The sequence below is a fragment of the Pyrus communis genome, chromosome 2 (genome assembly GCF_041283825.1).
Source record: "Pyrus communis isolate YQ-2024b chromosome 2, ASM4128382v1, whole genome shotgun sequence".
NCBI classification, from domain to species: Eukaryota; Viridiplantae; Streptophyta; class Magnoliopsida; order Rosales; family Rosaceae; genus Pyrus; species Pyrus communis.
Genome location: NC_142566.1, coordinates 6,026,076 through 6,043,219, shown reverse-complemented (window position 1 = coordinate 6,043,219; position 17,144 = coordinate 6,026,076). Strand labels below are relative to the sequence as shown.

Genomic DNA, 17,144 nt, shown 5'->3' with positions numbered 1-17,144 from the left:
TCAAAACCCTAATGTGGTCTGTACGACAGGCTGGGTTCAAATAAGTATGCTCAAGTACTACAATCACGTGAAGGCTGTGCGACGAATCACAAGTCACCTACGAGTCGGAACCACCTAATGTGGTCTGTATGACAGGCTGACACCTGACTTGGATCCAAGCTGAGCATGTGGTGCAGAAGGTGAACGATCACATGAAGGCTAGGCCCTGGCCACGGGCGGAGCACTAACACCGGGGTGCAGGACAATAAACTCTATGTGCATTAACTCATAATCAATTACCATGCAACCATACCGTCAATATATACTCACCTAAACTTACCTAGGCCTTCGCAGCATCATGCAATATTATGCAAAACTATACTAATGCATATGCTAAAACGTAAAGCAAACATGACATGGCATTTTAAACGAAATTTTGTTTAAAAATAGTTTCTGGGAAACGCATATACATATACATATACACATATATACACACACACACACACACACACATATATATATATATATATATATATATATATATATATATATATACCAAAAGCCCACTCACTAGTATGTAGAAGGGTCGTAACCCCCGGTCTCGCCTGGCTGCGCTCGTCCTCCGGAAATGTGTCACCTATATGTGAAACAACTATTTTAACGTTAATTTTAAGCACATAACCAAAACCATGTAACAACTTCTCATACGTTGCTCAATTGAGGTATTTGAATACGCCATCGTGGCCTACTCAACACCACGAGCATCCTAATATTTTTAGAATAATTTTCCGAAGGTCCAAACGGCCTCACGTGCCGGCTACGAGCAGGCATGTGCCTGGTACACTGACGGATTCCCTAACGGTGTTAGGGAATATTCTGTTAAATATTAGAATATTCCGTTAAAGTTACCTAACGCTGTCAATATATTCCGTCAAAGTTGACAGAATATTCTCCCTCCTTCTCTGGTGGTTCACCGGATTTCGGAACCGATCGCCTCTACGTCATCGATTTCCGAAAAATTTTCGAACCTCAATATCTCCTTCACAACTTAACCAAAATCAATGAATTTTATATGGATTTGAAGCTCTCAGAGAGTAGAACAAATTCTTACCTATTTGAAGTCCTAAAACCGACAAATAGTGGTCGAAAAAATCTCTAGAAAATTCCGGCTAAACTGGAACTTCCTAAATCCATGTGTTCCGACGTCCAATCCACTTAAAACTTGTTCCAAGTTGCTAAGGAAGGTAGAAGAACACCTTTTTAAGTCTCAAAACCAAGTGAATCCTTCGTGATCACGTCGGAGGAAATTGGATCCCTCGCTGGAGCTCGGGTTTCTCGAGTTTGACACGTCTTCCCTTCAAACTAATGGTATGGCTAGTCCTGTGAAGTCAAGGGGAGTACGAAAACGTTATCCATAAGTTCGATCTCTGTGTGTGTGATGGTGTTTGAAAGTTAAAGGGTTCGGTCGTACAAACGAAGGAAAGATCGAGAGAAAAAGGGGAGGGTGAAGGTACGTATGTGTGTGTGGGTGTGTGTGTGTGGTCGGGTTAGGCCTAGATAAAAGGATCTTAAGCCCTAATGGGGCTACAATGTTTAGGGCTCAAGAAAATGAGTCCACTAGAAATAAAACCAATCCAATTTCACTTATTCCTTCGTAACATTTTCGTTACAAACCTGATTCGACCTTAACTTGCGTAAACACGCTTATGACATCGAGTACAATTTAGTCACGTTAGCGAGAAAATAATTTAAACTATATACGTACATCTACATCACCAAGCCAACGAGGGTATAAACGTCACTTACATACATGGGGATAAAATATATACAATAAATTGGGACGGGTCGTCACACCATATATATCGTTTTAGGTTGATATATTTTTGTACATGGCCTTTTTTTTAGGAAGCCAATTTCTTCCCCCATGTTTGAGTCATACGGTTTCTTCTCCCACGTTAGAATTCTGTGATCCTTATTTTTGAATTTTGAATGGACTTATCCATTTCAATTAGTGGTTGTTTTCACTATTTTATATTGATATCATTTGAGATAATTAGACGTATTCTCTATTTTTGGAGGTTTGAGACTGGTACGTTCAGATAATATATTTAAATGTACCAAAATTAGCTTAAGAAATCAAATGTATCTAGCATTTCTGATTCTCTACATGTGATGTGTTCAAGTTGTATTGAGGGTAAAATTAGCAAGATACCCTTTGATTTAGCCACATACAAATTTGTCAAACCTTTTGATATTGTACACAGTGATGTATGGGGTCATGTCCCGTGTCTGTCTATAGAAGGTTTTAAGTACTATGTTACCTTCATAGATCAATGTACTTGATTTTGTTGGATTTTTCCACTTGTCAATAAAGCTGATGTTTGTCCCACATTTATTACCTTCTATCAGTTTGTACTTAATCATTTCTCAGTGTCTATTAAAACATTTCAGAGTGATGGAGGGGGTAAGTATATAGGGAACCAGTTACAAACCTTTCTTGCTGCCAAAGGCATTAGTCACCACTTATCTTGTCCATACACACCAGAACATAATGGTTTGGCCGAGAGGAAACATCGTCACATTATTGAAACTACAATCACTCTTCTACAAACATCTCACCTACCTGCACCATTTTGGTCTTTTGCATGTCAAACATCAATATATCTTGTTAATCGAATGCCTCACAAACTCTGAATCAGAAATCACCATTTGAAATGCTATATGGTTCTATCCCTGATGTCAGTCACCTTAAAGTCTTTGGTTGCTCTTGTTATCCATTCTTAAGACCTTTAACCTCTACAAAGTTACAACCTAGAACAATTAAGTGCATTTTTCTAAGATATGCATCAAAGTACAAGGGCTACCTATGTTATGAAGTCATCAAAAACAAAGTTTATATTTCTAGGCATGTTTTGTTTGATGAATCTAAATTTCCTTATTCAGTTATTGAATCGATGCACCAAGCCTCCATACATCACAAGTGTCAAAACCAAGTATACAACCATCAATGCCTAATCTTGATAATGTGCTAGTCTCAGCATCATCACCATTGTCCATTGATCCTAACCTACTACCTTCAACACAATCCATCAATGCAAGTGAACAATCTTCATCTGCACATATCCCTGTGGCTCCAGAGGTTCCAATTGAGAACTCTATGGTCTCTGAGTTTCAACCTGATAGTATTCAAGCAGTGTTATCTATTCCTCCATTGAATTTGCATCTAATGCAACCCAGATCAAAGAGTGGTATTTCTAAAAAGAAGGCATTTCTTACCACAGTTCAGGAAAGTGGGATTGTGGATCTCTCTACTGTTGAACCTACAACATACAAATCTACATTGAAGTGTAAAGTTTGGGTTGATGCAATGAAAGAAGAATTAGATGCACTCTATACTCAGTCTACATGGAGTCTAGTTCATCTTCCTGCATAGAAAAACATTGTGGGTTGTAAATGGGTGTTTAAGATTAAAAAGAATGTTGATGGCTCCATAGGGAGATATAAAGCTCGATTAGTGGCAAAAAGGATTCAATCAAAAGGAAGGCATTGATTATGGGGAAACATTCAACCCAGTTGTTAAGCCAACAATTGTGAGGCTTGTGTTGGCTATGACAGCTCATTTTGGGTGGAATTTGAGATAACTTGATGTTAAGAATGCATTTTTGCATGGAGTACTACAAGAAGAGGTGTACATGTCACAACCTCCAGGTTTCAGTGATCCTCAACACTCTGACTATGTTTGCAAACTACACAAGTCTCTATATTGGTTAAAACAGGCCCTTAGAGCCTGGAATGACATGTTTACAAGTTTTTTGCCATCATTTGGTTTCAAAACAACTCATGCAAATCCATCTTTATTTGTGAAACAGTTTGGCTCTTCTGTTGTACTATTGATTCTCTATGTGGATGACATTATCATTACTGGGAATGCTCCAAGTTTGATCAATGATGTGATTGTTACCTTAACAAAGGAGTTTGATAGAATAGATTTAGGTCCTCTGCATTTCTTTTTGGGAATTCAGGTTATTTCACAAAATGATGGTTGGGTTTTATCACAGGAAAAGTATGTTAAGGACTTCCTCACAAAGACTGAAATGCTTGATTCTAGGCCTTGTTCAACCCTTTGTCTGCCTTACAATTGATTAGTTCTTAATGATGGGAAACCTTATAACAATCAAGCATTTCATAGAAGTGTGGTTAGTGCTTTGCAGTATCTAACATTCACTAGGCCAGATATAGCCTTTGTCGTGCATCAAGTATGTCAGTTCATGCAAACTCCCATGGAATCTCACTTTAGTGCAGTCAAGAGGATACTTAGATATCTCAAAGGTACTGTCCGTTTGGGTATTAGGTATGTTCGAGGAGGATTTGAAGTTAATTCAGACACTGTGAGAGCATTTTCTTATGTTGATTGGGTCAGAGACCCTAATGATAGAAGATCTACTACTGGTTTTGTGATATTTTTGGGTTCAAATCTAATCTCGTGGTCCTCTAAGAAGCAGCAAACAGTATCCAGGTCGTCAACTGAGGGCATCATGCAGAGATTGGGGGTATTACTCCTGGAAGCATGCCACATTTTTCCAAGTCTATATGGGAAGAAGGTGTTGCCATAAAAGCGTTCAAGCTTGAGGAAAAGGGAAATTTTCGAGAAGAAGGAATCATTCAACTTCTTCGATTCCCTTCTTTTGATGAATTGGCTCAAAAGATCCCAGGAACTCGCAGGATTCAAGATAATTTATCAGATCTTCGAGCTCAAGTACCTGCGAACCATAGGGGAATTACCCTTATCAAAGAGCTTATCAAGCAGTGTGGTTTAGACACTGTTCAGGCTTACATGACCTATGTACAGCTAAATGCAAAAGAAGCAGTGAGAGAAAAGCTTAAATCTGTTGCTGCTAGAGTTTTATCTCAGTCGGCTAGTTCCGGAGATCAGAGTTCTGTTACTATTGAAGAAGAGCATTACATGGATGATGGGTCTGTTATTCATTTAAAACTTACAATTGATTATGTGAAAGGGGAAGCAAATTTTGATTTCAGTGGAACTAGTCCTGAAGTATATGGGAATTGGAATGCTCCAGAAGCCGTAACAGCTGCAGCAGTTATATGTTGTCTTCACTGCTTGGTGGATGTTGATATTCTTCTAACTCAAGGTTGTTTGGCTCCTGTGAAAATCTATACTCCACTAGGCTCTTTCCTCTCTCCAAGTGATAAAGCTGCTGTCGTGGGTGGTAACGTTCTCACTTCTCAAAGAATAACTGATGTTGTGCTTACTTTATTTCAGGCTTGTGCTTGTTCACAGGGTTGTATGAATAATCTCACTTTTGGGGACAATACATTTGGTTACTATGAAACAATTGGAGGTGGGAGTGGAGCTGGTCCAACTTAGGACGGGACGAGTGGAGTGCAGTGTCATATGACCAATACTCGAATGATTGATCCAGAAATTTTCGAGCAGAGATATCCTGTTCTTTTGCGTAAATTTGGCCTGAGAGAGAACATCGATGGAGTTGGCTCTTTAATGCTCCAGCAAGTGATGTAAATGTTTTTATTTCACATGTAATGAAATGTCCTATCTAAAAGGCTCAGGACCACTTTCATTGAATAAATTTGAAATTGTGTCACTAGATCATATAGCATCGCCTTGCATAAAATTAAAAGTACTAAGAAATTGTAAATTTACTAAATAAGAGCACAAAAATCGCATCCTATAATTAACTGTACATACTAGAGTACATCATCAATTCATTTTCGTCATTTTCGTTGTCATCATTATATCTTTTAAACTCTTGTTTTGTGCATAAATAAAACTCGTTAGTCAGTTAATAACAATGCATTGCAGTTACAAACCAGCCCCGCTTTCACCGCTATGTTTTGAAACCTTCTCACCACCTGATGTATCCTCCATAATTCCCATCCACCACTTTGTTGGATTCCGGCAACAACTCGACCCAGTCTAACCAAACTAAAAACGAAGAGAGACAATATCCAACACACAAAAACAATTACACAAAACTCAGAAAACATTATCGGTCACGCCGCAGAAGAAAGATCCTGTTCGCTCTTTCTTTACCTTCAATGGAGGAAAGGAAAGGAGATGCTCGAGTCTCTGTCATCTCCGGCCTTTTCTTCATCTGCATTATTGCCGGCGGAGTACTTCTTTTCCTTTACATGCTTCTACCTGAAGAAAAATCCCAACCATGGTTCCCCCTTGCAGGAATGGTGCTTGTGGCTATTCCATGGGCGTTTTGGATCACGACATGCATCTACAGATGTTTTAGGCCCGCTGCTGCCGCACATACTGGGGACAGCGGTCACTATGCCAAGGCAGGCAGCAGCCGGGCAGCCACCATCCCCACCACAAGCGGCGCATTGACAGCTGGCATTGCATCATCAGCTACAGACTCCCCTGTTCATTCACCTAATGGTGACCGAAGGGTGCAGTTTGCCGCGGTGGTTGTAATGGGGAACGAAGATCAGGGTGGACACGGAGGCCAGAATGGAAAAGACAACCATCATCAAGCCATAGACATGGAACATCATAATGCGATCAATGATTCAGTTGGTTCTAAAGATAGTGAAATGCCGTTGAGATTAATGGTTTGATTTCTTTTTACAACAGCATGGATGTTGCCAAGTAGTATCGATATATATATCTCCGTCCCCCGGCAAATAGACTAGCCTCATTGCAATTGTCGTGGAATGGAATGGAATGGAATTGAGAGATTTTAATTGGCTTCAATCATGGAAAGAATCATACGCAACTATGTATAACTTCCTTCTCTTGCCACGGGGAACAAAAGCTCAAGGACAATATTAGGTATATGGGGAGGTGAGTTTGGAGTCCATTCTCGGTGTGGCAGTGGTAATGTTGTCTGAAGAACGCAGGAAAACAAATTTTAGAGGTAAATTGGAACCATGTAAAAATGTTTTGCAACAATGATCATATATATGCATGTAGTTTGATGCTAGAAAGGGAACTAACAAAAGAGGAAAGGTTTTCTTTGTTGTAACTTAATTTTCTCAAGCTTATTAGTACAATGTAGTTCAGATTGCCCAATTTCTTTTCGGTTTTTCGTGAACCTCGGTGTTCTAGTTGAGTTCTATCTTTCAAGAACACGAACTTCTTTCTGTAATGAATTTCAAAATCAACTTCTTGATTTGCAGATAACTTAATTCTCTTTCATTATTCATATCAATAAATAACCAGATTATTTGCAAAAGTAGGGCTAGACTAGATAAAGTTGAAGCTGTACTTAGACAAAGCAGAAAAAGGATTTATTTTTTAAGTCAAGGATCAAAGCTGAAAAATAAATCAATGAATAGCTAGATATTTGCCAAAAGAAGTCTTAGATGGAAGAAGAATCTACATGTCACACTCCATGTTTTGGATGCACCTTCTTCTTCTTCTTCTTCAGTTGGCAGTTAGAATCGCCCACGCTGTTGATGCACCCGAACTTCCTCTTCATTTCTCTCCACAAGCTAGTTTTCTCCTTCTTCACCTTGGGGTTGCAGCCATTATCAATCTCTTTCCTCATCTTATAGCACTCTCTTTCAAGCTCCATCACCTTTATGCTCATTTTCTCCATCTCGGATCTCATTTCTCCCTCACCAACATCCAACTTTGCTTCATTCTCCTCCGCAGCCTCCTTTGTTGATCTTTCGTCTGAACCCTGCACCTCATTGATGATCGTATCCCGCAGCTGCAACTGCCCTGCAAATAACACCTGCACCGCCACCCTCAGAGGCAACATTTCATTTTTGGTAGCGTGTTCACATGCTTCGGGCGACATTTTTTTGAAATCCAAAACCTGACACACTTCCTCTCGTTCCATCTCTGTCAAGTGCCTGTGCTTATCTAAATAGATATGAACCGCCCTGTATATTCCATCTGAGGTTCTTTGTATACCCAACGATGCTGCAATCGACATCTCTGCTAATTCAACAAATGTACCTATCTTCAGATCTATGTCACTGGAAATTTCAGCCAAGAATTCTTCAATGAGTTCAGCTACTGCAACTAGCCCAGATACATCTGAAGAAGTAAAACTTCCATAGAACACTTTCAGTATCCGCCTCAAACACCCAATCTCGTATTGCATTTCCTTGGAATAGCCTTGAGATGGTATCAAGAGGTCTTTGACTGTTGCCCGATCCAGTTGTTTTCCAATTCTGATCTCAATCCCATTTCTACAGTCAGAACTCGCTTCCAAAAGAATAGCGAAACGGAGGATTTCAAACAATAATGTGCATGGAAGTAGTCCAATTTCATGAGGCAACAACCTCTCCACTGCTTCAAGGATTTCCCTTTGATAGTTCATCTTACCTTCCTCTCCGCTGCTAGTGAAAACCCATTTCTTTGTATAGTTACAAAGGGATGCGGCCACATACCGCGATGGAACGCCATGCTTTTTCATTCCAAGGATGACAGGCTCATAGATCCGGAGGGACAGTGTTGTCAAGTCTTCCGATTGCCAATCAAGAACAAAGAGCCTTCTCCTTGCGCTCGGCCTATAGCCTTCGTCGTCATCATCCTCACTATCGTCATCATCATACTTCATCAAATTCTTGATTGGCTCTCCGAGAAGGCTGGGATTAGCTAGTGCCTTTTGAATGATAGAATCTATACAGGCATCGATTAAACCAAGCTTCACAGACTGTTGGAGGAACTTTTCTGTGGCTCGGAAAGCCTTCACAGTTTCATTCCAGCTCGGGAGGATTCTTTCTTGAAAATAAGAAAGCGCCTTACTTAACAGATTATTTTTGCTGTGGTTTTCAGTCATCTCCAAGTAGTGAGCTACACAAATGAGAGGTACAATATTTTCAGTGGACATCTGAATTTCAAAGCCGTGGTAGAATCTGGCAACAAGCTCAAGAGTGTCTGTGTCAGCAGGGATATTTCTAAGGAAGCGAGAAAGATCATCCTGTGATTTCTGTTTGAGAAATGCAGCAACTTTGGCTGATTTTTCAGCCAGAAGAACCTGCGAACAACGATTATTATTACCAAAGAAAAATTATAGCACATCTGGCCTTCATTCTCTCATAGAAAAGGAGTTCATAAATATGTCGCGGTAAACAAAAACTGCGGTAGAATTACGGTTTTTAGAACACTTACTTTGTCCATGAACGGCGCACCAAGTGCGTTGAGTTGCAAATCTGGTGCCAATGTAGGCTTAGACAACCTAAAAAGAAGTAAACGGCAAGGGGAACAAATTGAGTGAAAAATACATACAAATTTCAAATAAAAAAATAATTTTATATAAATTCAGCCTCTATTTTACCAGGATGATAAATCTTTGCATTGTCTCATTGCCATCTTTTGGTGATTCCTTTGACTGCAGCGTTTACAGTAGGGAAGTTTCCGACGATCGACTCTGGCTTTGCAATGACCTCTTCACCAATAAAACTGTATTTCCTTTTGTACCAGCCATACAGAATAAGGTATAACATGAACAGATAGGGTTGTTTCAAATGGCAATGTATATATCCATACTGTAATTTCAAATACTACTGTATGTTCTGTAATTGAAGGTTAGCATGACCATGTGCAAGAATGACACACATAAATCGAGAAAAGAAAGAGATTAAAAGGGTTTTTGGCCTGGTGAGAATAGTTCAGCACAAACACATGAACTGTTGATGACAGCTTTTTCAAAAAATTAATAAATTAACAGTAAGGGGGCATGCTTAGTGAGGACAATATGAATTGCAACTCAATTTGTTACTCATTCTCTCACTTTTTTCTCACTGTTCATATGACTCAATGGTATATATGCAAAAAATTTCACATTCAATAAGAACACAAAAGGAGGTAAAATTTAAGAAATTCAAACAACTAAGGCATGCAAAATCCACATTAATTACTCATAATTATGCATTTACTACTACTGAGGATGCAAGTAAAAACGTGATCCAGATAACGTGAAAAAAAAAAAAAAATCTATATCAAAATCTGGGACAGTAAATATTTAACATATTCTATAGGTTAAAGAAGGAGAAGAGAGAGGGATACTTACTGGGAAAAAGTGAGGTGGAGAGAGTGAGTTCCAAATTGAGTTGAAGCTTCTTGTGGTAATTATGGACGTTTGAACTCACATACACAGTTCAGTCAATGGCTTGTTGAAATATGGACGTTAGAAATCTGATTTTTCTCCTAAACATGTGGGTTCTGTTAATATCTGTGTATCAGATTTTCATTAGTTTGAAAAATTAAATTAATAAAACAAAATTTGCGGGGTTACATTTGCTTAACAAATTATATGTCGTTGACTGACATGACCCAAATATGAAGTGGATCGGATATCCACTGTTTGATTTTTTCTCCCCTATAATTTGCTTCCCTTATTCTAAACCTGCCACGTCAATTATAATCGTCCAAAGACAAAAAAAAATTGGTACACATTGACACATATTTTACATTCGTTTGTCTACGCGTGTAGATCAACAGATAGACTAACGAATCGATTAACAGACGTTGGAATGGCAGGAAAAATAATATTTATGTATGAGAGTGAGATCAAAAAAGTTTTAGTAGTAAATTTCCGGATGGTAAAATGGAAAAGGAAATAAACATGAAGTGTGCAGTGGAAGAGAAGGGGTACGTGGAAAATAAAACCACTTTCCAAATGAAAGCTCCCTTGCGGAGTGTGGTGTGAAGTGCGTTAGTTTCTCAGACTTCGTTTTTATGTAACGTGTCGTATTTAAAGAGGTCAAATTTAAAGAAGACTGACTCAAATCTATGGTTTTCATTTTTTTTGCTTGGACCTAAATTTGGGCCATCTGTTGGAGGAGTTTTTTTTGTGGGTCAGGGGCTCAAATTTAAAGCCTTAAGCCTGGAGATGTTCTTACCTAACAATTGCAAATATGGTTTTCATTGGCCCTTTGGTAAAAAGATGGAACGTGATGTTTCCTTCAATAATTTATGTGTTAAACCCTTCAAGTACTTAGGACCATCACTCAATGGATAAAAGTTACTTTAGGGATAACAGGCTGATCCTTCCCAAGGATTCACATCGACGGGAAGGTTAGGCACCTTGATGTTGGCTCTTTGCCACCTAGGGTTGTAGTATGCTCCAAGTGGATCAACTCCAGTGGTTGGAATAAAACTCAAAATTTGAGTTTTAAACTAACTCAAAGTTTTTCGAATCATTGGACTAAAAAAAGGTTTTGGGTTAAAACTTATTTTTGGCCCAAATTAAGCCCAAAAAATGAGCTAAGGTTAGTGGATGTGACCGAGTTGCTGACGCTGTCGACCACTTGCAAAAACACCAACAACTATTTTTTTAATCAGAGGCCCACATACTTGGACCAATGGTTCAACACCAGGTTCAATTTTTTTTTTTTTTAAATCAAATTTATAAGTACATTAAATTCAACGGTTGCGATCGAATATGAGTAAATCTAACAGTAACAAAAAGATTTGACAATCAAAAATTAAATCCTACAACTAAAACAATTAAAAAACATTCTTTCATGTGGTGCATGTGTAAAAATAAGATAGATTTAGTGATTTTTCATTATTTATGTTCGTAAAAATAAATTAACATAATCTACATAAATTTTATTTTCAAAAAAGTTACGAAAAAAAAAAAAAAAAAAACCTAAATTCATTCTTTAATAATCGCAGGCTAAAATTTTAAGTCAAAATCATTAGAAGAGAAAAACTGTTTTGGGTTAAACCTAAATTTCCTAGGCTAAAAATTTTAATTTTAACCCTAACCATTGAAGTTGGTCTTAGAAGAGTTAAAGTAGTTTGACAATCTTTTGTAATGAGAGGCTAAGAAAAGTAATTTCATAAGTTTATTAAAGAACATCTAAATAATTTGATGTCATTGGCCAATGACACAATCAAACATGATACTCAATCATTTTGGTTTATGCTTTGCTACTTGATATCCACTTCATCTCACTAAAATAATAATTGCCCCGTCAATTGGGAAAAGACAATTGTTGCCTTACTGAATAGTAATTACTCGAATACATCTCTACATATAACATAAATTATGCAGGTAATTGCTACTAAAAAAATTATTTTTTTAAATTAATAAAAAAAAATTATTATTATTCTTTTCACCTTTTTCTCTTCTTTCTTTCTTTCTTCTTCTTTCTTTCTTCCTACTTCTTTTCTCCTATTTTTCTCCGTGGCAATTCTAGCCTCACCTCTCCCTTTTTTTCTCCTCCCCTTCTCGATCCCTCCCTAGATCTTCATCAGCTCCAGATCCCTCTTTTCTCCCTCTCCCTCCCTCTTTTTCGTCATCCCACCCCTCCCCTCGAATCCGACTTTATCACCTTCTTCACCTCATTCTCCTACAATTTTCCCCATCCTTTTGCGATTCCTCATGCTCCTACAATTTGTCCTTCTCCTCCTGCAATAATTTCTTTTAATATTTTAATGTGGTTGACGTCATGCTAATGTTAGACCACTCGGGCGTTGGGTTCGGTGATTGTGGTCCGATTGAGCAGTCAGACTCTGCTTCCTTTCACTGTAGCCCGACTGATTAGGCTTGGGGTGGAGAGTATTTTGTGAGTTTTAAGGGATTCAATCGCCCAATGACAAGAAATTAGGAGAAGTGGACTTGGTCTAAGAATTTCAAACAAAAATGAAGGTGTAGCCATGCAGGTGGTGGGATGAAATCCTCTAGGCAAATAGGGATAGTCAGATCAGATCCCTAATAAGAATTTTTGATATATAAATTACTAAAATTCGCCTAGTTTGTCTAGGCTCTGCTTCAACGCTAGGCATTAGCGTACATCACGCCACTCGACTAGCATATAACGTCTTTCAAAACCTTATGGAACTATACTATAAGAAACGATGCTGAAATCCTCCTTCAAATATTCCAATTAGTCCAAATCCTTCATCGAATATTTCAAGTAGTTTAAATCCTCATTTGAATATTCCGATTAGTACAAATTCTGATTCGAATATTCGAATATTCTGTCTAATCTTTCAACATATCATGGACTTAGACATCATATGGTTGTCTACATTTTGCGGGACCTTTTAGCCTCTTAAATTTTGCCTCTCTTGAGAAATTTGGTGTGAATTGTAATATATTGGATGATTTACAAAATAGTACAAATGTTCTTATAAGGAGGACTCAGTAATGAGAATACAATATCAAATATCATAGAAATCTACTATTAACCAAATATCGTCTCTAAACAATAGCTATGCAATCTTTGATAGAGATAATCACAATCACAATATCAATTACAACGAATAGCATGATCAAACAAATAATAAAGTATCTCGACAAGTCCCCCTCAAGTTGAAGAGTGAATATCATACACTCTGAACTTGTCAAGTAGCTTTGAGAAAAGTAACCTTTCCCAAGGGCTTTGTAAATAAGTCTGCCAATTATGAACTTGTTGGCGTAACGCAGTGGAAACCAGCCCAATTTTAGGATGTTGTCATACAAGATGACACCAGCTCAATGTGCTTTGTTTGTTTGTGAAAAACAAAATTCTTGGCGATGTGTAATGCTGATTGGTTGTCACAATATAATTTAGCTGATCCTGGATGCTCAACATCTAAGCATTTGAAAATATATTGAAGCCATTTGAGTTCACAACAAGTATCCGCCATGGCTCGATATTCTGCTTCAGTGGACGAACACACCACAATGTTCTGCTTCTTTGCTTTTTAGGAAATTAATGAGTTTCCAAGGTGTGTACAACATGTGTGATGTGGAGCAAATAATAATTCCAAAAATTCTCGATACAACAAGTGGACTCTTTCTTGAAGAAAACAAAAATGTCTTCATTAAATGGGCATAGCCTAATAATATTCTCACACACAGTTCAACATGCCTAGAGGCCTAAGCAGCATACTGCGACATCAACAAACTCCCTTACTCATGGCAAAGAGGAAAAGTCAAAGGAATCCTATCTTTCATTCCTAATTGAAGGCCAACTTAAACAACTAAGGAATCTTCATTATATCCAATCAAGGATACTTTTAAGAATATCCCAAGATATTATCTCATGATTAATACTTCATATCCCAAGATATGGGTGACACCTGGTTAATGGGAAGCTACTATATGTAGGGCAGCCACCTCCTTATAAATACTTCATCTACGTTAGTTTCTAGTAAGATTTTGCTACGCAATTAAGCCTAAACACTCTCTTTTAAGATAAATTGACTTAGGCATCAGAGATCTGTTGGCCAACCCCCTACCTCGTGGGCGCGTGTGGCTTTGGTTGTTGATCAAAGGTGTTTATATGTGTTGTAGGTATAAACACATCATGACTGAAGACGGCAGACTTTTGCTACCACAAATTGGTGCTTTCATTAAAGCCTGATTTAATGCTCGAAGAACGCTCTCGCAATTACTTTTGGAATTTTCTGTCACGTAAAATTTCTCACACGTAGTAGTCACTGAACTTTTTAATAAGTTCTTTGAGTAAGTCCCTGGACAAAGGATACGAAGTTGAAAGATTATGAAACCATGACGAGCGACACTTCCTATGTACCTGGGTTTTCACCCATACGACAGGCCACAGAGCCTTCAAGCTAGAAAAGTTTGAAGAACATTCAAGTCAATGAATAACAAATATGGCATGAAAAGAAGAAAGCATTTGGTTAAATTTCTAGCAAATTGATAAACTTGCACTCACTCAGTCCCCTGAAATCTGACACAAGTAAAACAAATCAGACTACTTATTAGCAACTTGGATGATCTCTGGCTCTCTAACAGCTACCTAGTCTTCAGCAGCTCACACCATCACCACTTCATTTTCAGCGGCTCCAATCTTGGCAGCTTCATCTTCAACTTCTCTATCTAAGCAGTTGAGAAACAAAACTTGAGCAGTTTCTTCCTTTTTGGTAGACAACACAAATGTGGCAACACTAAAAGAAGCAAGCTTTAACATTTCTTTGGTAGCCCAATCCACTTCTTCAAGTGACAAACTTTTCTCCCCACTTTTCATAGCGGCAAGTATTTCAGAAACCAATCTAGACTTAGCTATAAATGGACAATTCATTATATGTTCAAACATAAACATTGGGAGTAGCAGGGATCTCTTACGCTGAGCATTCTTCTTAGCCAAGACTTCAGTCTATTTCTAAAAATAGTAAAACTCCTATAAGTAGAAGAATGAGTCCTTGAATTATTCTCAACTAAAGGTCTAGCAAGCAGGCCAACCTACCAACAAGGCCATATGCCTTTCTTGCGGTTCCTTACCGCCGAGTCTCACCTCCGCGGCTTCAACGTTGCACCGACCTAGAAGGTAACAATTATAGAAATTAGTGCAGCCCAACTTCACACAATCATCCAGCCTTATGGCCTACGCCACCCTGCACCTTGACTCCTAGCCATGCCATCCATTCCTCGACCCTGATCGAGCTGGATCTATAATTACTATCAGGTAACCCTTGTTACCATATCACCCACTTGGGACTTAGCCTACTATAACAACTAGTGCAGCCTAACTTCATACAGTCATCCAGCCTCATGGCTCGCGGCACCCTGTACCTCGACTCCCAACCACGCCATCTATTCCTCGACCCTGACCAACCCGCATCTACGTCTACTATCAAGTAACCCCTGTTGCTGTGTCACCCACTTGGGACTTAGCCTACTGCAACAACTAATGCAGCCCGACTTCATACAGTCCTCCAGCCTCACGGCCCACGACACCCTGCACCTCAACTTCCAACCATGCCATTTATTCCTCAACCCTGACAAGCCGCATCTACGTCTACTATCAGGCAACCCCTGTTGCCATGTCACCCACTAAGGACTCAATCTACTAGTCCTGAGCTACCCTGCGACAACAACAAGAAGAAAGAAACTATTTTCTTACCTTTTGGTACAATAAACAGCTATTTTCATAGGGCAACCAAAAAAGAAAATTGGAGAGGGGGAACAAATCCTAAAATTTTGTCTCTTTTTGTTTTGAAGAAAATTGCTCTCTTATTTTATTTAATCCTCTACTTAAGGTAGAATTAAATAAAATATATAGGCAGTTGGACTTCGTTTCCCAAAGACATTTACTACAAGTTAGAGCTTATAATCCAATGTGGTCGAAGAACCCATTTTTGGCAAACCTACTCAACTTGGACTCTACACCTCCTGCACCTCCTATGTACAACAGAACAGGTGTGGGGGCATTTGTAAAGCAAAAAATGGTCTCAAAAATCATGAAGATGACACGTGAACTTTTTACCAAAGAAGACAAGAATGCCCTCATTAAATGGGCATGACCCACAAATATTCTCAGGCGCAGTCCAATATCCGTAGAAGCCTGAGTAGTAGACTACGACATCAACAAGTTTCCCTACTCATGATAAGAAGAAAAAGTCAAAGGGATTATAGATAGGTGAATTATTCTTTCCCCATCCTACAGATAACAAACCTTGGCTAATAGGAAACCGCCACGTGTAGAGCAGAACTCTACCTCTGTAGCCAGGCACCTCCCTATGAATACTCTATCTACACCAGTTTCTCATAACCTTTTGCTACACAATAAGCCCTTAACACTCTCTCTTTTCAAAGAAATTGACTTAGGTATCGGAGATCCATTGGCCAAACCACTTACCCAGTAGTCGAGCGTGGCGTTTGCTGTTGGTCAAAAGTGTTTATTTGTTTTGTAGGTACAAATACATCAAGACTAATGATGGCACATTTTTGCTACCCCATCTGTCAAATCTTGCAAGAAAAGGTTTTTGAACACGCTTATGGTGGTATTAAGGACAATTAGAGAAGGAGAGAAATAGAGAGAAACAAGAAGAAAAATGGAAAGAAAGAGAGAGAGAGAGAGGAGGGGCGCAGGGGTTGCCGCCTGTAGGGTGAGGTGGATTGAGTAATGGGTGTTGTCAGGGTTGTTTTTATTTTTTATTTTTATTTTATTTTATTTAGACTTAACAGTGTTAAATTGGAATTAACTATTAAATTTGATGTGTCATGTCTTGAGTTGTTAGATGAGAATGGTATAGATATAGTAAAATGCAGGTAAATGCATGAAACCTAAATATAGAGACTCAGGATCCAAACTGAAACTATGCCGGTTACAAATCAATATTTAATAAAAGAAAGATAGTTTTCACAACCACTTTATAACCTTTGACACACCCCTCTTAATTTTGATCATTGCATTAAATAAATCAAATAGAAACAACAATTATATCAAACATACTTGTGTGAGGCTAAAAAGGGCGCATG

At 38.5% G+C, this 17,144-nt stretch overlaps 2 protein-coding genes and 1 pseudogene across 2 annotated transcripts; 2 read left to right on the top strand and 1 right to left on the bottom strand.

Moving 5' to 3' along the window:
• The first annotated feature begins 4,813 nt into the window (after positions 1-4,813).
• LOC148698418 (5-oxoprolinase 1 pseudogene) lies at positions 4,814-5,518 on the top strand (annotated as a pseudogene).
• Positions 5,519-5,841: 323 nt separating this feature from the next.
• Positions 5,842-7,036, top strand: LOC137747972 (uncharacterized). Its single transcript, XM_068488092.2, has one exon. It carries the CDS (start codon positions 6,055-6,057, stop codon positions 6,580-6,582), a length of 528 nt encoding a protein of 175 aa, XP_068344193.2. The 5' UTR covers positions 5,842-6,054; the 3' UTR covers positions 6,583-7,036.
• A 196-nt stretch (positions 7,037-7,232) lies between these two features.
• LOC137746771 (BTB/POZ domain-containing protein At5g17580-like) lies at positions 7,233-9,651 on the bottom strand. The gene is made up of 3 exons (XM_088700743.1): positions 9,258-9,651; positions 9,092-9,158; positions 7,233-8,957 (listed from the first exon to the last, which is right to left on the bottom strand). The coding sequence occupies exons 1-3, from the start codon at positions 9,290-9,292 to the stop codon at positions 7,350-7,352; spliced, it is 1,710 nt and encodes a 569-aa protein (XP_088556869.1). The 5' UTR covers positions 9,293-9,651; the 3' UTR covers positions 7,233-7,349.
• Between the last annotated feature and the right edge of the window lie 7,493 nt (positions 9,652-17,144).